A 21,271-nucleotide genomic window follows, 5' to 3' on the forward strand; every position below is an offset into this window, starting at 1 on the left:
AGCCAGTAGACAGGAAAAAAGAAGGAAAAAATTTAAACATCATTGGTACACCCAACAAAGTAGGACAACAATCTGTAAAATCAGTACATTGATGTATAGAAATACAGTTCAGATCCAGTAGAAAAGCAGCAGAATAAAAGAGCACTTACACTGTATGGCGTATCGTATCAATAAGACAGTAACTCATAAGAACACATCCAGAGTACCCACCCATCCCTGGTGCTAATCGTGAGATAGACCGCATAGTCAGTCCTCTCAATACCAATAGGGTAGTAGGCTCCTCCAGTATCCCATCTTAGTCATACCCAGTATCTGCTGCGACGTTGATGAGCACCTCAACCAGTCCCCTGAACCAGGCCAACAGAACACACCTCTCCCCGCACCACCCCGCCCAGGGGGGTTAGTCCACACAGGTGTCTGGGTTAGTAAGCCAGCGATCCCATACCTTATTAAATTTATTTGGGCACCCCCTATGCGCGTAAATGACTTTTTTCATAGGCAACGTTGAATTTACCTCAGCTACCCAAGCCCCAAACGTCGGGGCCTCGGACCGCATCCAACGCCTGGCAATTACCTTTCTAGCGCTGAATAGCGTTTCCTGTACAAAAACCGCATTGGAAGGGTCGGTCATAGGGACTAGCATCAAACCAAGGATGCAGGTTTTAGGGTCTACCTGTAGCGGAGAACCCATACGATCATGAAGGAATTGAATAACCTGCTGCCAGAAAGTCTGAACATGTGGGCATGACCACAGCAAGTGATAGAAGGAGCATGGGACATTCCCACATCGCGGGCACCCCGGGTCGACGGTGACAACTTTAAAGCAAGGATAGTGGGTGGTACCAAAACATGCATATAGCAACAAAGGATAAGGACAGGAATCTGGAGGCCGGGCAGCTTCTCTGATGACAAAGTCTCCTGCACTGGCAGGGTCCTTAGGACTCCTCTGCAACTCGATAGACTGGCCTCTGTCGGGAAAATCTTCCAACAAATGGGAAGAAACTCTAGAATCGGATTCCTGAGCCACCACGCCAAGGATAGCTTGATCTTTGTGTGAACCAAATTATTCTGTGTAGAATCAAAACTGAATTGTCCCATAATGAAAGGATGTTGAGTTGTAGATGTCTAAAGTGAAGTTGGCCGAAAAGGAACTCACTCAAAGGATCCTCTGAGGGAATGGACCATTTTTTTAACAGCATCCAAAAAACAGATACAAAGCCAATTAAGAGGGTTAAATCATCTTTTAGGCCTGTTTCACACCTATGCAGGTTACAGTTTGCATATTCCAGGTGCATTTTGCATTTTTCAATACACGCTTTTGATCCATTGAAGTCTATGGAACCAAAAACCCGGAAAAAAAAAAGCCCTTGGCCATTTCCATAAAATGCACAAATGTGAACTATATCCATAGGAAACCATGTTAGACTGTAGTGTATTTCTGCAAAACTGAAAATGCACTTAAAAATGCATAGGTGTGAACCAAAGCTTATAGTGATAAAGTGTATATAAAGAGCGCTACCCTATACAGGTTCTTTCTTTCTCTTTTATTTTTTTCCAATCTTATTTATTTAGTAAAAGGACAGAGAAACATGGAACACAACATCTAGATGCTACATCAAAAAAAAAAAAAAAAACAGTGTAGGTACTGGTGAGATACACGGCATATCACAAGTGGAACATTGACATATGACAAAGGGGAAGAGGGTCACCTGAAACATCTTAGTTATCCGAATAAGTCTCTCAGCTGCTCCATAATGAAGAGCCTCTCTCAGTGTGGTGCACCCTCCTCCTTGCGGCGAGGGGCAATGTCGTTCTCCAGAAATAGTCCTGATACACTGGACTGCTCCACGATTCCCGCCCCGGTTTTCAACGATATTATGCTGTTAGGGCGGCCTGGGCGTGGCGGACACACCATCTGTCTCTCCAAACCCACGCCCACATTAGAGAAAGAAAGGGAAATCTGAGGATAGAGCAGGAAATAATGAGAGAAAAAGGCAGAGGAAGATGGGGAAAGGAAGGGTGAGAGGACAGGGGGGGGGGGGTAGGGTTGAGACGGGGTCCATGGAGGCAGCGCGTCCCCTCTGCAGTGAGCATTTGCCTATGAATACCTGGCCTGCCATTGACAGTATACCTCTTCAGAGATTCTCACCCGGAAGACAACCTCACCTACTCAAGGTATCCCTCCAGAAGAGCCCTACCTTCATTTGAAAATATAAACATGTTCCAACCCGACCATGTCTTAGTGAATCTCTCTTTCTGATTTCTGTTTGTGAGAATTAAATCTTCAATTTTTTTTGATATCCTCGACTTTTGTAAGCCACATGCCAATTATCGGGGGTTGCGTAGACTTCCAGCTCAAAGGGATGCACGCTTTGGCGGCGTCTAAGAGATGGCGGATCAAGGAAGTCTTGTATGTCTTACGTGAGATATTCGTGGCATGGAGCAGGAAAAAGGCAGAGTCATTTTGAATAGGACGGTCAGTAAACTTCTGAACATTCTCCTGGACTGTCTTCCAGAACTGCTCCAACAGAGGGCAGGTCCAAAAGATGTTGGGAAGATGTGTGATTTTGCAGGAGTATTGTACCATCTGGTGACTATTTTGTAATTAGTCTCCTGTATTCTCGTACAGATGGAATATTTGTGTGTAAAATGAAGAATATTTTGTTTTTGACGTGTCGTAAATATGCACTGTATATCCTTTTCCCAAGCTTCCAGGCAACTCAGATGGTGTTCGTCTGGTGTCGTAATCAGTAGTTTGTATGTGGTAGACAGGGCATGGGGCATGGCACCTTCTTCTGAACAGTAAGCTTCATAAGAGGTTAAGGTTTGGTTGAAATTACCAGGAGGAGGCAGTGATTGAAGGAAATGGTTTAGTTGGGAGGCTTTCCAAAAGTCCAGCCTGTACAGGCCATCGGAGCCAAAAGATCAGTTGTGGAGGGCCATGTACCCCCCCAAGATAGTGGGACGCTTGGAAGATACCAGATGCCTTTAGGGATTGGAAGGCGGGGTCCGTACATCCCGGGGAGAACTCCAGGGCTCCCAGGATCGGGCGGAGCGGGGAGTTTATCGACCTAAGTCGGGAACTCATAAAGAGAGATGCGCATATGTGCGAGGTCACACCTAATTAGGGGGTGATTTTTCACGTCTCTTGGTAATTGATTGTGGCACCATGGCGCTCTGTTCAGGGATACGTCACATTGGGCTTGTTCCAATCGGGTCCATAGTTTTGTGGTCTGGTGTCGATTCCAGTCAATAAGTCTGGTCAGATGGGCGGCCTGGTAGTATTTGTGAAGGTCTGGTACTGCTAAACCTCAGTATTGTTTGGGTTGGGTCAGCTGACGTTGGTTAAGTCTAGGTCTTTTATGGGCCCAAATGAAATCAAACAGTAGGGCCCTAGTCTGGTCAAAGTAGTGTGAGGGGATTTGGATCGGTAGCGCTTGTATGAAATTTAGGGAGGATGCACATCTTAATGATGTTGCATCTACCCAGCCAAGAGTGTAAACCCCTTGTGCCACTTTTTAAGCAGGGCACGTATCGCAAGCAGTAATGGGGGAAAGTTCAGGGCTTAGACTTGGGATATTTTAGAAGGAATGTGTGGGCCCAAGTATTTCAGAGCTGTGCTTGCCCATTTAAATTTAAAGTTAGTTTGGAGTGTTGTAAGGAGGCGTGGGGGGAGTCCTATGCTCATCGCCTCAGATTTATGAAAATTAATTTTCATGTTAGAGATATTGCCGTAATCTCTGAACTCTTGTAGCAGATTGGGGAGGGTTAGTAAGCTGGGTTAGTAAGTGAGAATAACACGTCGCCTGCGTATGCGTTTATCTTCTGTTGTGCGTCTCCAACGAGCACTCCCGTAATGTTCGGGTTGACACACACAGTACGCAGGAAAGGTTCCAATGACAGGGCGAAGAGGAGTGGAGACAGTGGGCACCCTGGCGCGTTCCGTTTTTAATCTCAAAGGGTTCTGAAAGAACACCATTGACTCGGACACGGGCCGAGGGGCTGGAGTAGATGAAGTTTATCCATGTCATCATCTTGTTACCAAAGCACACATGCCTCGAAACGGAGGTCATGAATCTCCAATTCATTCTGTCAAAGGCCTTCTCCGCGTTCGTACTTAGAAAAACACAGGGGACTTTAGTCTTATTGACCACATGCAGAAGGTTAAGTACTTTAATCGTGTTGTCCCGTGTTTCCCTGGTTGGGACAAAGCCCACCTGGTCCAGATGGATCAGAGACGGAGGATGGGGTTGAATCCTAGAGGACAGTAATTTTGTGAAGATCTTTAAGTCTGTATTTAGTAGTGAAATCGGCCTATAGCTTCCACACTGAGAGGGGTCCTTCCCCTCCTTAGGGATCACCGTGACGTGTGCCATTAGAGATTCTTGTGTGAATGGCATATCGGAGACCAAGGAGTTAAAGAATGCAAGCATGAATTCTCCAAGGGACGGTAGTAACATTTTGTAATATTGGGCCGTGAACCCGCTGGGCCCGGGACCCTCCCGAGCTTAGTTGCCCCTACCGCCGCTTGTATCTCTTCCATGGTTATAGGCTCTTCTAGTGAGACACACAGATCTTCCGAAAATTTGGGCATGTCAGACTTAATCAAGTAGTTCTCAATACGAGTATGTGGAGAGGCGGGTGTCTGCAAATTATACAGGGATGAATAGAATTCTTTGAATTCTCCTGCTATCTCTCGGGGGAGAGTGAACTTCCGGTTGTGTTGAGTCATAATGTGGGTTACATAACTTGCAAGTACTTGTTCTTTTAACGTTTGGGCTAATATTCTACCACACTTGTTTCCAGACTCATACGATATCTGTCTACACTTCTGTAACGCCGCTTTAGCACGAAATTGCATTAGGTCCGTGATTTTAGTACGTAGAAGCCTAATTCCTGGTTCTCCAGCCGGGGTCTGGGCGTGTTCCGCTAAGTGTAGGTCGTTGAGTAGTGCAGTCAACTGTGCGGTGCGTTGTCTCTTGATGTGTACCCCATGCTTAATGAGAAACCCGCGGATGACCGCCTTGTGTGCCTCCCATACAACTCCGAGGTTACTGTCAGGGGTGGTGTTGTTACTAAAATAGCACTCCAGTTCTCTGACTATGTCTTTAAGTACCCCTTCATCCTGCAGCAGGCTTTCATTTAATCTCCATGTCCATGTTTTGGCAGTGGGGTTGTCAGTCAGGGAGTAGGAAAGTAAGATGGGGGCATAATCTGACCATGTGATGAGTCCAATTGAGTCTCTGATGGCATGTAAGTGTTCATGAGGGATTAGAAAATAGTCAATCCTGGAGTATTGCTTATGGAGTGTAGAGTAAAATGTATAGACTCTTTCCGACGGGTGGAGAAGCCTCCACGCGTCAATCAACTGTGCCTTGTGTATGGAACGTGCAATGCGGTGCCTAATGCTGGGAGTAATTGAGGAATGTCCGGATGAAGTGTCCTCGGCGGGGATCAGTTGAATATTAAAATCGCCCCCAAGGATCAATTGGCCTTTAGTAAATGTCCGTAAGGTGTCTAGGCTAGGGCCCTAGTGATGAACTGGTCTTGATGGGAATTAGGTGCATATATATTTGCAACCGTGACCTCTACTCCTCCAATTGTTCCTCTAAGGAACAAGAATCTGCCTTCCTGATCTATTTTCATATCCGTGCATTTCCAAGGCAATAAGTATGGACACACCCCTAGATTTAGTAGTTCCGTTTGTGGAATGGTACACCATCGGGTACAGTTTGTTTTGTAAAAGTGGTAGACGCCCTCCTTTTAAAGTGGGTCTCCTGGATTAGAGCCAGGTCCACCCTGAGACGGCGCAAGTCTTGCATTAGCATGCATCTCTTCTCGGCACATTTAAGCCCTTCGCGTTTAGCAAGAGTATGTTCACTGCCTCCATGATCCCCGAGTATTGCCAGGGGATAGGGAGTTGGGTGGGGAGGTGTGGGGGAAGAGGGGAGGAAAAAAGGAGGAAGGTAAGTGTAAAGTAGAATAGCGTTACAGAGAAAAGAGAAACAGTAGCTAGCTTATTCTTGTAGGGAGAACAGCAAAGATCTAAATTGGCAGCGCAGTAGTGCTAGGACGCTCACCAGTGTAAGACTGGTAATCGAGCGCAGGCCTATGTGAGGTTGTGGAAAGGTATAACCAGTGGGGGAGTCTACCATCCACCCCCTCCCAATCCATACTGTACTAAGGTATGACATATGGACTGAAATGACCGCTACATATCCTAAATGCTATACATATAACAAGTACAGGCTCTTAAATTACAAATGACAGTAATTATACAGGCAAAGTATGCAACTAGACAGGGCACTTTGAAGAACAATAGTTACAGTAATACCCCTATTGACTTCCCGAAGTGTGAGAATGAACACATGACCGCTTCCCCACCCCTAACCAGCCTCAGAGGTGAGATTCCAATCATCCCTCAAAGGGCTACAGTCGGCATCGCCGTAACCGGGCGCCAACCCTAAGTCTCAGATCCCATCCTCCGTGGTACCGCTCAACAATTCCTCCAGGAGGGAGGCTCCACGGTGATCACCCTCCCATCTCCTGCGTACCGTACCTCCTCGGGCCCCCCTGTATAGGATGCCCCTGCCATCAAGGCAATTATCAGTGATCAGCCTCCTCCCTCAAGGCCGCCGGTTTATGTTAAGCTGCCCACCGGGAAGAGGACCGTGGGGGGTCATCGGTAATGTGGTAGCCTCTGCAGCCTATACCTCCGCCATACTCATCATGGGCCAGGGACGCCGGGATTCTGAAGATGGGGCCCCCACACCCCTCCACCTCCAGCCCTCCCCTAAACTGGAAGGCAAAGAACCCGTCCCCCCCCCGTCCCCGAGCCCAGGCAATACTGGCAGATAGCATATCCCACTTAGCACTTCACCCAGCCATAGATGTCCTTGTAATGAACCAAGGTAAGGTCCCCCTCCCATGCACATAAGGAGTACAGGCCGTCCTCACCTAGACCAGGCAGGTATAGTAGTCAGCACCTACTAGTGTGAAGGTTCCTTCCCCAAGAGGCCCTTCTGGGGAGCTGGGCGGTATCACCACCCGCATAGCCAAAAGTGCTCCGCCATACGCGATGCAACGGTCTGAGGTCGGACGAGTCCCCTGCACGCTCCTCAGAGCGGAGAGATGGCACGAGCGGTTGTACCCAACAAGGCAAAGTGGACCGGAGCTCACAATAAATGGGTGGGGAGGATGTAGGTGCATGTCCCAGAGGTCCTTGTGCATGAGTGGTAGCAGTCAAAACGAGAAAAAGAGATAAAAAAAAAGGGGGGAAGAAAGGGGATACCAATGCGGGTGTGCCCAAGCTCTAGTATCAGTAGTCTGGGGTTAGGTAGTTACAACTCGCGTGTCCCCCTCCGTTGACAGTGCCCGGGTTCGTCTTCTGGACCGGTGTTGGCGTTGAGGAAGATGGCCACGTTGAGTCGCGATTCCCGGGCGATTCGGATTGCGAGGGATGAGAGCCAGCCAGTTTGGGATGGGCTCAGGATCAACTTCCAAAAAGATGAAGAATGCGGGTAGATCCACCGGGGTGCATAGGGTGAAAGAACCAGCTTTCTTGCGGAATGTGACTGCCAAGGGGTAACCCCAGCGGTATGTGCAGCCCCGACGTCTGGCTAGCTCCAAGGCAGGTCTCAATAATGCCCTTCTCTGAAACGTGGCTCTGGAGAGGTCCGGCAACACCTTAACAGCAGCCCCATCAAAGCTCACCTCCCCATGTTCCCATGCCTTCTCAAGTATGAGCTCCTTTTGAGAATATCTATGGAGCCTGCAGAACACATCTCTGGGCCTCTCCGGGTCAGTTGACTTCGGTCACAGGATTCTATGCACGGCATCCAGTTCCACCGGCGGTGCAGGAGAGACATCCAGGATCTTGTGGAAGATAGCCACCACCGTCGCCGCTAGGTCCTCCGCTCCTGTAGCCTCCGGTAGTCCCCGCAGCCGCAGGTTGTTGCGGCGGCTGCAGTCCTCCAAATCTTCCATGTGTAGCTGCAGGTCTACTGTTGTGGTCACTTGCGACTCCCGTGCGTTTTCCAACTCCAGTACCCGCTGCGTGAGGGATTGAATCATAGCCTCCCCCGACTCCACCCGGCCTGACAGTGCCTGTATTTCCCCCTTGACTTCCTGAATGTCTCGGCTATGGGCTTCCTCCACTCGGAGGATAAGTGATTCAATGTCCGACTTAGAGGGAAGGGCTTCAAAGTCAGCCTTAGTTGTCAGAGCCTGTAGTATCACCCGCAGGTCGTCGGGTAGGATACTGAGCTGCTGTGGGGGATTAGCCATGTCGGTGTGTGGGGGGACCGATTTCTCCGGGAGAGGGTTAGCGGCAGTGACTTGATCAGGGCAGAGCAGACCGTCCGGCGTGGATCCCTCCTCACGGCAATTCGCACGTGGCGCTCTGACATAATGATACTGAATTACGCTATGTGGATCTTACTCTGCCATTTATTTACGTCATGTACGAGCATCCCATTGCCCAAAAATTAAGGAGTGACGAAAGAGGACTACAATGCTAAGCAGACCCAGGATATCTGCACAAGCGTATATGACTCCTGTCATTGGGATTCCATAGCAGTTAGAGGGACGGAGGACTACAAAGCTCAGCTGACCTAGGATATTTGCACAAGTGCATATGACTCCTGTCATTAGGAGTCCATATCAGCTGGTGAGTGAGTGGGCACACAGGAGAGGAGCACGATTTGCACCGCATTTTAGTTTACAGCATGATGGAACTTTACTTCAATATTAGGATTTGAGATAATGGACTTTATTTGGGGGAATCTAGGATGGAAAAGGACCTGGGGGTCCTAGTAGATGGGCTCAGCAATGGCATGCAATGCCACGCTGCTGCTAACAAAGCAAACTGAATATTGGCATGCATTTAAAAAGCAGATCAACTCCAGAGATAAAACGAAAATTCTCCCACTCTACAAGACTCTGGTCTGGCCTCACCTAGAGTATACTCTAGTTCTGGGCACCAGTCCTCAGGAAGGATGTACTGGAAATGGAGCGAGTACAAAGAAGGGCAACAAAGCTAATAAAGAGTCTGGAGGATATTCGTTATGAGGAAAGGTTGCGAGCACTGAACTTATTCTCTCTGGAGAAGAGACACTTGAGAGAGGATATGATTTTAATATACAAATACCATACTGGTGACCCCACAATAGGGATAAAACTTTTTTGCAGAAGGGAGTTTAACAAGATGCGTGGCCACGCATTAAAATTAGAATAAAAGAGGTTTAATCCTAAACTACGTAGAGGGGTCTTTACTGTGAGAGCGGCAAGGATGTGGAATTCCCTGATACTGATACTTTTTTCAACCTCACCTACTACTGTAACTATGTGAATTATGATGTATTGTATTTGATTTATGTGCATTAATTATCCATGGTTGAAGTAGATTTCTTTTGTTTATATTCAAACACAAAGTAATAGAAAGAACCCATATAGGATAGGGTAGCCTTTTTTTTTTTCTTTACATTTTATCACTATTTAAGGGCTATTCTAGAGCAGCAACCTACATAAAAAAAAATAAAAAAAAACACACCACACACATTATATATATTTTTATTAATATAATATACACATAACCACTTTCATATATATTCCTGTGTGTGTGTGTGTGTGTGTGTGTGTATGTATGTGTATATATATATATATATGTGTGTGTGTATATATATATATATATATATATATATATATACACACAAACACACACACACTCACACACTCTTTTTCTTTATCCAAATCTTTTATATCCAAGTGCTTCCAATCCCTGTATAGAAAAAGTTGCTTCCAATCTCCATAGGGAAAGCCTGTGTGTGTGTGTGTGTGTGGCCTTAGGAGTTTTATAGGACCCAAGACTTCAAACAGTACCAATAGAAGCATCAGGCTGATCTTCTTCTACTTTCAGAGGGCCATGATCTGCATCAATAGGAGCCACAATGGTCTCCTTTAATTTGGGACTAATAGCAGTAGACTGACTCCTAAGGGGCAAGCTCACCAGTCAGGGTTGGTGTGACTCAGAATTAGAGTCTCTGCGACCTAGAACTGGGTCTGGAAAGGGCCTTACAGAGAATAAGGTACCCAAAGGTCACATCCAGTCCAGTGGGGCACAGATGTGGTACAATCCAAAAGCTAGTCCTAGGATGACTGCATCAGATAGCTGCTGCACAGGGTAATCATCCAGCAGTGGTGTTCAGTCTTGACTGAGAAAAACACTGAAAAAAAGTGCTCCTGTAGAAAGCAGTATAACAAGCTTTAAGGCTTAGAGTGTCTCTCAATTGACAAGAAAAGAAAAAAACTTTAAAGATTTCCTTTACATTAACAAATTATGCATATCTTGTTTAAGGTCCTCCCAGGATGCTCCAACAGTCTCTGAAGTTGTGGAAGATGTGAGGGTTGAACATATGGCAGCATCAATTCCTGAGCCAACCGAGACAGGTAATAATATATCCGTTCCCAAAGGGATCATTTCCTCAGATTGTGTACTGCTAAAGAACAGTAAGATAAATGGGACTAATGCTTGAAGAAATTGAGAGGGGGATCTCTGGGCTCATTGTTTAGTTTTTTATATATGCAAAATTCTAATTGGCGGCACAGTGATGTAGTGGTTAGCACTCTCACCTAGCAGTAAGAAGGGTCGCTGGTTCAAATTCCAACCACGACACTACCTGCCTGGAGTTTGCATATTCTCCCTGTGCCTGCGTGGGTGTCCTCCGGGTACTCCGGTTTCCTCCCACAATCCAAAGACATGCAGGTAGGTTAATTGGCCTCTGTCCAAAATTGGCCCTAGTATATGAATGGGGACCTTGGATTGTGGGCTCCTTGAGGGTAGGGACCAATGTGAGTGTGCAATGTACAGGAATGGGGTCTATTGTAGACACTCACTCAGGTTGAACTGGATGGACTGGTGTCTTTATTCAACCTTACTAACTATGAATTGGGTTTATCCATAACCAATAAACAGCCCATTATTGATTATAGAATCTGCCCACTGCGAACTACAAATATAGAGCGTACCTGATGGGGAACTAGTCCTTCAGCTTCCCCATCAGATTCTGCCCAATGTCAATGGCAACATTGTCTGCTATGAGGTTTTTGGCTGTGAAGCCGAAAATGTTCTTACAACCAGTGACCAATAAGGAGGGGGTTGTAGAAGCAGATATGCTGCCTACTACACAGCATACAGAGACGGGCACGCTGCCTGTTTCCGTATGCCAACCTACAGTTGGTCTTCAGTAACAAAAATGGTGGTAGGGCATTTTGAATCTGGTACATGACATTTTAAAAGGCCATACAGCCAGAAAATATTCTGTATGTTTTTGAATATCTTCTATCGCTATACTTTTAAATCATTTGCACACGAAAGAGACACTTACTAGGCTGCAGTTATTTGGACTAGATTTGTATTATTTTTTTTAAATGACAATAGCTATATTATGATTACCATTTGAATCTAGGCACTGCAAAATATTTTTAGGTCAGGGATATGTGAAATGGCCCCAAGCACTAAGGGAATAAAAAATTGATGATCCAAGGCAATAAAGTACACAAGCAGAAAATGTTTTATTTTAGACAGGAGCATTACATTTTTTTTAATTGTAATAATAGTCCTTTTAACCACTTCCCGACCGGCGCACACCGATGTACGTCAGCAGAATGGCACGGGCAGGCATATTGGTGTACAGGTACATCCAATTTTAAATGCCGTCCTGCCATCGCGGGCACACCCGCGATCGTCTCACGGGGCGGCTGAACTGGGAGATGCCGTTGTAAACAGCATCTCCCCGTTCTGCCTAGCAACAAGTGACGCTGATCTCTGCTTCATGTGATTGGAGCAGAGATCAGTGTTCACTAAATGAAAGCCCAGCCCCCCCCACAGTTAGTAACACACCCCTAGGAACACTTAACCCCTACACTGCCACCCACTGGTCAACCCCTTCACTGCCTGTATCATTTACACAGGAATCACATTTGAATAGCAGTGATTGCTGTATAAATGACAATGGTCCCAAAAATGTGTCAAAAATGTCCGATGGGTCTGCCTTAATGTCGTAGTCACAATAAAAATCGCTGATCACCGCCATTACTAGTAAAAAAAAAAAAATTTTTAATAAAAATGCCATAAAACGATCCCCTATTTTGTAAACGCTATAACTTTTGCACAAACCAATCAATAATCGCTTATTGTGATTTTTTTTTTTTGTACCAAAAATATGTAGAAGAATACGTATCGGCCTAAACTGAGGCAAACAAATGTTTTTTTTATATATTTTTGGGGGATATTTATTAGGGATGCACTGAATGTTTTTTTTGGTGCCGAAACCGATACCGAAAATGAAAAATACACTAGGCCGAAAACCGAAACCGATACCGGAACAGCACCGATACCGAAAATTACTATTTTTAAAAAATATTTTTATACAGGAGGTGGTCAGAGACTGGGAACATGGTACAAGAGGTGGTCAGAGACTGGGGACATGGTACAGGAGGTGGTCAGAGACTGGGGACATGGTACAGGAGGTGGTCAGAGACTGGGGACATGGTACAGGAGGTGGTCAGAGACTGGGGACATGGTACAGGAGGTGGTCAGAGACTGGGGACATGGTACAGGAGGTGGTCAGAGACTGGCGACATGGTACAGGAGGTGGTCAGAGACTGGCGACATGGTACAGGAGGTGGTCAGAGACTGGCGACATGGTACAGGAGGTGGTCAGAGACTGGCGACATGGTACAGGAGGTGGTCAGAGACTGGCGACATGGTACAGGAGGTGGTCAGACTGGCGACATGGTACAGGAGGTGGTCAGAGACTGGCGACATGGTACAGGAGGTGGTCAGAGACTGGCGACATGGTACAGGAGGTGGTCAGAGACTGGCGACATGGTACAGGAGGTGGTCAGAGACTGGCGACATGGTACAGGAGGTGGTCAGAGACTGGCGACATGGTACAGGAGGTGGTCAGAGACTGGCGACATGGTACAGGAGATGGTCAGAGACTGGCGACATGGTACAGGAGATGGTCAGAGACTGGCGACATGGTACAGGAGATGGTCAGAGACTGGCGACATGGTACAGGAGATGGTCAGAGACTGGCGACATGGTACAGGAGATGGTCAGAGACTGTGGATATGGTACAGGAGATGGTCAGAGACAGAGGACGTGGTACAGGAGGCATCCCCCATTGCAGGCCAGTGTGCCCCATTGCAGCCAGTGTGTCCCATTGCAGCCCATTGCAGCCAGTGTGTCCCATTGCAGCCAGTGTGTCCCATTGCAGCCAGTGTGTCCCATTGCAGCCAGTGTGTCCCATTGCAGCCCATTGCAGCCAGTGTGTCCCATTGCAGCCTGTGTGCCATTTTGCAGCCAGCCTGTGCAGGGAAGAGAGCCGCCTCCGCCGCCTGTTTGATCACAGCCCCGGGAACATCACAGCTTTCATTTCAATAGCTGTGTGTTCCCGGCCGCGCGCCGTCACACACAGCCCCTCCACCTTGTCCGGACACTTTGATAGACAGATCATCCGTCCAATCCTGCCGCGCGCGGCCAGGAACACACAGCTATTGAAATGAAAGCTGTGATGTTCCCGGCGCTGTGATCAAACAGGCGGCGGAGGCGGCTCTCCTGCGCTATACACCCCCCATGATGGGCGTCACCATGGGCGCCCCCACCCAGGCCACGCCCCATTTTCGGCTCCATTATCGGCCGTTTTTCTCTTTCGGCAAATATGTTTCGGCAGCCGAAATTTCGGTGCATCACTAATATTTATTATAACAAAAAGTAAAAAATAATGAATTTTTTTCCAAATTGTCGCTCTATTTTTGTTTATAGCGCACAAAATAAAAACCGCAGAGGTGGTCAAATACCACCAAAAGAAAGCTCTATTTGTGGGGAAAAAAGGACATCAATTTTGTTTGGGAGACACGTCGCATGACTGCGCAATTGTCAGTTAAAGCGACGCAGTGCCAAATCGCAAAAAGTGGTCTGGTCTTTGGCCAGCAAAATGGTCTGGGGCTGAAGTGGTTAAAGCGTTGCTAAACCCACAACAGTAGGAGCCCTTTCACATTAGGGATTGGACCGCTGTTAGAGAGGCACTTTTAACCCTGCTAGTAGCTGAGAAAAGGGTTAAAACCGCCCGCAAAGCGCAGCTACCGAAGCGTTTCGGCAGCGCGGCCTATTGATTTCAATGGCAGGGGCGGTTTAGAAGCGGTATATACACCGCCCCAAAGATGCTGCTAGCAGGACTTTTTTTTTTTTTTTTTGGTACTGCAAGCGCACCGCCCTGTGTGAAAGCATTTGGGCTTTCGCACTGGGGAGACTTAAGAGGCGCTTTTCAGGCGCTATTTTTACCTTCAATGTGAAAAGGGTCTTAAATCAGTCTGTATATGAATGTATGTATTGAATGCTTGTTATACTCACTGTGAAACTTAATCCTCTGCATTGTGTAAAAAGGCCATTTTATCCGGTATGTATCTAACACAGAGGTAGCCAACCTGCACATGCTCAGTTGTGTCTTATGCTGGAGAGAACATTTACTTGCTCTCAGAGCTAGCCAGGTCACATATTGACATCACACATGTGGGTGTGTATGCAGGTTACAGTGGAAATCTCTTACCCGAACTCTCAGCACTGGAGATGTGGGAATAAAATTATAAACATTTAGCTTGGGTTCAGTGTTGTATGACTGCGTAATTGTCATTCAAAGTGTGACAAAGCTGAAATCTGAAAATTGTCCTTTGCAGGAAGAGGCAAAAGTGCCTGGTATTGAAGTGGTTACTGTCCACAGCTTGTTGTAAATGATGGTTGCACTGTCCAGCATTGTTCAGGTTTTTGAGTGAATTTGTGTGTACAGCTCTATAGAGGGCTAGCACAGCACAGTGAATGAATCAGACTGTTGCAGTGCACACTGCTGTAGCATGCTTTAGTTACTGGTGGCCAAAAAGGTCTATAGGTGTGTATTTTTGAGAAGAGGAAGACCTCGCAATGGACATGTGTTTATTCATAGAGCTGTCTTGATGTAGTAAACAGCAAGGGTACATATTATGAACAATATAATATGGTATCACATTTTTGGATATGTATTCTAGCTTACATGTAAAACACAAGACAACAAAATTGGAAATATACTGTCAGATAATGCATTCACATATATGCATTTCAATAACTTATTTAGCCATTTGGCATTTAGTAAAAGGTGCAGAACCTCCTTTGATGCCATCTTTTTGAAATAAGTGACCTTTTTCTTCTTTTGCTCTCAGGCTCCTTTGATGACTTGTTAATCGTACACGGCTTGAATTTTCGGCCAATTCCCGCTGAATCAGACTAAATTTGAGCTGTGGGTGACCCTATTGGTACTAGCTTCAATTTGGAAATCAAAGTATCTAGCCAGATAATTCTCAGCCAAACAGTAACTGTAGACCATTAAATGCAGCCACTGTTTGGGTATTTTGACAGCTATAAGAACAGGGGCTGCCCATATACAATAGCCAGTAGGGGAGATTTCTCCATCTGCATTGTTTAGCTTGGTTGGGGGAAACTAGTGTTTTCTGTTTAGCTTCTGGGCTGAACAAAAGAAAATGACTTTTGTTTAGCTAGCCTTATCCTATCCCTTTCAATTTTCAGGTCAACTATCTGCCTACAAATCTAATTCGGTAACAAATAAGAAAAAACAGTTTTTGCCTGTAATAACCATATAAGCTAGTTATTCTCTTTGTACTTCTATTAGCCCTTGTACACACGGTCGGAGAATCTGTCGGAATGAGTCTTATCGGACCTTGTCGTCAGATAATCCGACTGTGTGTGGTATGCATCGGACTGATTCCGTCCGAATCTCCGTCTGACCCAATTTTCCAACATGTTGGAAATATTTTCCGACCAACTGGGCCGGATGGACCTAATCCGATTATGTGTAGAGCATTTTCATCGGACCAAGTGCCACACATGCTCAGATCAAATTCCTAAAAGCTATTGGCTACTAGCCTGAATGTAGTCCCATCGTAACGAAATTACGTCATCGCGTTCTGAAAGATCGGATATTTCGCCAACTTGGCCCGACCGTGTGTATGCAACTGTTTCGGACACAATCCGTCGGACTAAATCCGACGGGCAAAATCCGACGGATTTGGTTGGCAAAATCTCCGACCGTGTGTACGTGGGCTAAGACCTACCCAGCTCCAGAAGCGCTCTTTAAGTGCAAAAATTTGTGGAGCAAATCTTCAAAAAGCAGTATCAACATTTTTTGAACTGGCTCTTTTAACCCCTGTCTCATTATTATAGGGTTGTACCCATTTAGGTTATTATGTGTGTTATTTCATTGGGGTATTAGTACTTTCAGGTTTCTTTCTGGCCTTCCAGCTTAGTCTACTGAGTCCATTGGGACTCTGGGCTGCTGTGTGGTCATGGAGACAGAATTTTATTCACTTTCACTGATTTATATATGTTTTAAAAATTTGTATATGTCCTTTCGTTAATAAAAACTGTAAACCCTTTTAAGCATGATTTTAAAATCAAATCCATTCATTCCCATTTCCATGGATTTTAACTATTTAATAGTATGTGGCATAGTACATCTTTTTGTGCTGTCCACAGTGCCACCCTGTGGTGACAGCCCATTCATAGATTTATGCCTACAGATCTAGATCTACTGCTTTTAACATAATTGTGCTTCTATTTTAAGCTCGGTATGAGGAAGAAACAAGACCCCAGCCCTCAGAAGATTTTCCTGCCCCCAGAGTGTGCTTTGATCAGACAAGGTAATTCATTGTAAATTTTCAAGTATGAATTAATTTACTCACATGAAAAAAATAAAATGGCTCTCTAAGACAAATATTCATTTAATAGTAAAACAATCAGTGGTGATGTGCTTTATCCATGGTGATGTGTTTATTATTTTCTGCTATGAATCTGACAAAATGTAAAAGGTTTTTGATGGGTTTCATTGGGGTGAGTTTTGGAGGTCCATATACTACAATGATTAATAAGAATGTGAAACACACACACACACACACACACACACACACACACACACACACACACACACACACACTCTAGTTGTCTGAAAGTTATATTTATTCTCTTCCGTCTCCATTGGAAAATCTTCTAAAAGATCCATACCTATTGATAGTTAAAGTGGAGGGCCACCCTGAAAACCTAAAAATGTTAAAAATGACAAAAAAATCTAAAAAAAATAAAATGAGAAAAAATTTTTTTTTTACTTACCAGAAATGCCTGTTGCTAGGCACTTTATCCTAATCTTCCTCCTTCCTCCTCCGCGGAGATCTTCTGTCTTCTGTCTTCGTCGCGGCGTCTTCTGGGTAATGGGTCGCGCTGTGTTCTGGGAACTGTGTGTTCCAGAACACAGCGCGTCCCATTCAGAAAGCGCTGCGGGACTCACGCATGCGCAGTAGTTCCGGGACTCGCGCATGCGCAGTAGGAAACGGGCAGTGAAGCCGTAAGGCTCCGCTGCCTGTTTCCCTTACAGGGAATGGCGGCGCCGGGACCCGAGAGCCGAGGGACGGCTCGGCCTCGGGCAGCCGACATCGCGGGCGCCCTGGACAGGTAAGTGATTTTATTAAGTCAGCAGCTGCAGTGTTTGCAGCTGCTGACTTTTTTTTTTTTTTTTTTTTTTTTAAACTGGCCCTCCTCTTTAAAGGGACCATTTCCTACTAAAGTAAATTTTTCATACCTTTCTTCTTTGGTAACTTAGAACTTTCCATCAACACAATTAATGCCTGAGATAGAGCTAAAATCAGATGCAGAGACTGGTGTTAAAATAGGCTCTTGCTCTGGTGCAGGGGAAGCAATGATGTGTATAGTAGAATATATGCGCTAACCCTAAAAATTTAAATGACAAACTGGTGCTGCAACTAAAAATAGCCTGAATATTCAGCTAATAGATGCGTGTATGGAGTCAACGTGTGCAACCAAATAATATAGCTCCCTTAATAAAAAAAAAAAGGATTTAAAAAATTGTGATGAAAAAACAATGGTTTAGCAAAGTGATAACACATATAATAAAAGTCCATAAGGTGCTTCAGCAGGTTCAAATGTGTTGAACGTCACTCAAAGGATCACTCTGTTTCTATTCATGAAAACAATCAGTCAGCACCGCTTACCAGAGTTTCTGGATCTCAAGCTATGGAGATCAAAAATGCTCAAACAGGGTTCGCTCAGCCAAGAAAAATGTGCCTCCCATGAGCTCATCCAGCAAAGGGATCCTCTCTCCTGCAGCAATAGCCAATGGTATGATATTCCTCACAGATACAGCAATGACCTTCTCCAGGTGATCTCCAACAGGGGGATGTGTACCATAAGGTAAAAAGAAGAGGCTTAATGGTACAGTACTCCAATTAAAAATGTATTAAAAAATTTGTAGGCACTAACATCCAAAAAAAACAAACAACCACTGCTCAAGCCAGCCAGCTGGTGGGTGGTGACATCAAGAACTATTGCAAGGCCTGATGCGTTTCCCCATACAAGACATCGACTGGGAACATAGGCTCTATCTACGTCACACACACCGCTCTATGTACATGAAAAGCAGGAGAGACCATGGAAATGCCATTCCAGGCTCTTCCTATTTGGTGTCATCTAGATCAGTGGATTCTTTTACAACTTTATGACTTAAAATCAGTATACAAATATATTCTCTCTCTATATATTGCTAGATTGTAAGCTCTAACGAGCAGGGCCCTCTGATCCCACCTGTATTGATTTGTATTGTAAGTGTACTATCTGCCCTCATATTGTAAAACTGTTGGCGCTATATAAATCCTGAATAATAATAATAATAATATATATAATACACACACACACCGAAAAAGTATGAGTACTATATCAAACTATCCATTTGACAAAAATGTATTATCGCTTGTAATTAATGTTTTCAAATAAATAACAATTTCATGAAAATACATATGATTAATGAGAATAATTATGACATAAAAATGGGGATGAAGCTTATGCCCCGTACACATGATCCGAATATCGTACGACCGATCGTACGACTGTTTTCGGTTAGTAATCGCAAGTAGAAATTGAATAGCTAAATAAAGTCACAAAAATTCTCGTACAATAGAAAAAAATAATTGGAAGTGATGTCATGTGTTGTAATGTATTTTCGGACGACAACTATACTGACTAAACGAAAATCGTACGATCTGGAATCGTACGAGGAAAATTTCTGTGCATGTCCGTTCAAATAATATCGGATGAACGGTCCTGATCAGCTGTCGAAAGTAGTGTGCACACAATCTGAAAATCGAACGATCTTTCCTCAGTCGACCATTTTCGTACAATATTCGGAACGTGTGTATGGGCCATAAGGGGAAAATAATACTGGGAGTATGATATAGGCCTCCTAACTCGAGGAAGGAAGGGGAGACTGATCTGCTATCACAATTTGGATTAGCAGCACAGATGGGAAGTGTTATCATAATGGGGGATTTTAATTATCCAGACATAGACTAGGCGGAGGGAATAATAGGAGAATGGCACTACTCCATCTATTATCTATATAAATATATCTGTGTTGAGCCCTATGGGACTGTAAGATTGAATATCAAAAATCCACCTGGTTTCTCTATGTGTGTGTCTTTTGAGATTATTGCCTCTCCAATGGGGGGACATACCTCTCAATAGCAGTAACTTAAAGTAGGGAGGGATTCCTGTTGTGATGATGGTGAAAGTGCCTAGAGACACTATGACCTATGAAACCTTTTACGAATATTAACAAGGTGTTCCCCTATTTGTACAATAAGTGCCCTTGTGGTCCTCCCAATGTACTGGAGGCCACATGGACACCTAAGGAGATAGATGACCCCTATAGTTCCACATGTAATAAAATCTGTGATCTTATAGACTTTAGAAGTAACGTGTGAGGAGAAAGATGAGGTTTTGATGGTTCTTGAAGTTTTGCAGACGATGCATCTTTTACATGGAAAAAATCCTTTTAAGTTCCCAAACATACTGATTTTATTGAACTAGGTGCCAGTACAACGTTCAAAGTAAAATTTGTTTCTGTATATAACATTTGGTTTATCATAAATGAATGCAGCGATTCCTTGTCCCCAAGCGAAGCATTGTTACTATGAGTTTGAGTGTTTTGCAGGCTTTTGGCAAATGTTTTCCTTAGTTTTTGATGTGGTTCCCTGGCACCTTGTTTTTGACATTTGGCCCGAGTGTATTTTAGCTGGTTGCTTCGGTCGATGGGGCATGATCAAAAAATGTCTACCAATCAGCTAACTGTAGTGTTCTGGTGTGGGGGCCGTGTACTAACCTTGAATGGTTAGAGCTGGCTGTTTTTTTTTTCTTTTCTTCTTCAGTTCAGCCCTGCTGGGTTGAACAAAAAAGAACTATTATGCCCTGTACACACGACCAGTTTTCCCGTCGGAATAAACTCTGAAGGTTTTTTTCCGACGGAATTGCGCTGAAACTGTCTTGCGTACACATGATCACACCAAAGTCCGACCATCAAGAACGCGGTGACATACAACACGTACTAGAAAAAGGAAGTTCAGTATCCAATAGCTTCCGTCTCGTACTTCAGAGCATGCGTCGTTTTTGGTCTGTCGGAGCAGCATACAGACTAGCTTTTTTCCTGATTGGAATTGGTTCTGTTAGAACATATTCTAAATATTTCCATTTCTAGGACCGTCAGAATTTTCGGCGTTAAAAAGTCCAATGGGGCACACACACGATCGGAATATACAATGAAAAGCTCCCATCTGACTTTTTCTGTCTGACATTCCACTCGTGTGTACATGACATTAGTGTGTACTAGGCTTTAACTGGCTCTCCTAATCAGTGTCCTTAGGCACAATGACTAAAAAGTGCTTCAAAGCCAAAAGAAAAATGTGTACTTATTCTAAATGATTACACAGATTAAACAGGCAAACTAGCACATATAGCCACAAAAGTCTTAACTTTAAAGGATACGTTCCCTTTTTTTCTAAATTTCAGCTCCCATATGTATCAATATACCATTAGTGTACTTCTTTTGCAGAAATAAAACCTATTTATCTTACCTTGGTGTTCAGCTGGCTCTATGAAAAAACTTTTCCATTACTTCCTGGATGGACCTTAGGACATGACACAGGAGGGAGTTTACCAGCTGACCTCATTAGCACACACCCTGCTTTATCTGCCCTCCTAACAGAAGTATGTCCTGAATTCTGTAAAGCTCGCCATGGACTATACAATCTGATTGTACAATCTCCTTTAGATCTACCATCAACTATGTAGTGCAAGGGCCTGTCTGATTGAATTCAGAGAGAT

At 44.7% G+C, this 21,271-nt stretch overlaps 1 protein-coding gene across 2 annotated transcripts in view; it reads left to right on the plus strand.

The window, feature by feature from the left end:
• NBR1 (NBR1 autophagy cargo receptor) overlaps positions 1-21,271 on the plus strand; it is a 187,981-nt gene that overhangs the window by 152,987 nt on the left and 13,723 nt on the right. For both annotated transcript variants that reach the window (XM_077459505.1, XM_077459506.1), the window contains exons 19-20: positions 10,355-10,446; positions 16,674-16,749. In XM_077459505.1, the coding sequence (XP_077315631.1) occupies positions 10,355-10,446; positions 16,674-16,749 (168 nt within the window). The remainder of the gene's footprint in view (positions 1-10,354; positions 10,447-16,673; positions 16,750-21,271) is intronic.

Source organism: Lithobates pipiens, unplaced genomic scaffold (assembly GCF_037356315.1).
Source record: "Lithobates pipiens isolate NorthernLeopardFrog02 unplaced genomic scaffold, aLitPip1_a1.2 Scaffold_28, whole genome shotgun sequence".
In the NCBI taxonomy this organism is placed as follows: Eukaryota; Metazoa; Chordata; class Amphibia; order Anura; family Ranidae; genus Lithobates; species Lithobates pipiens.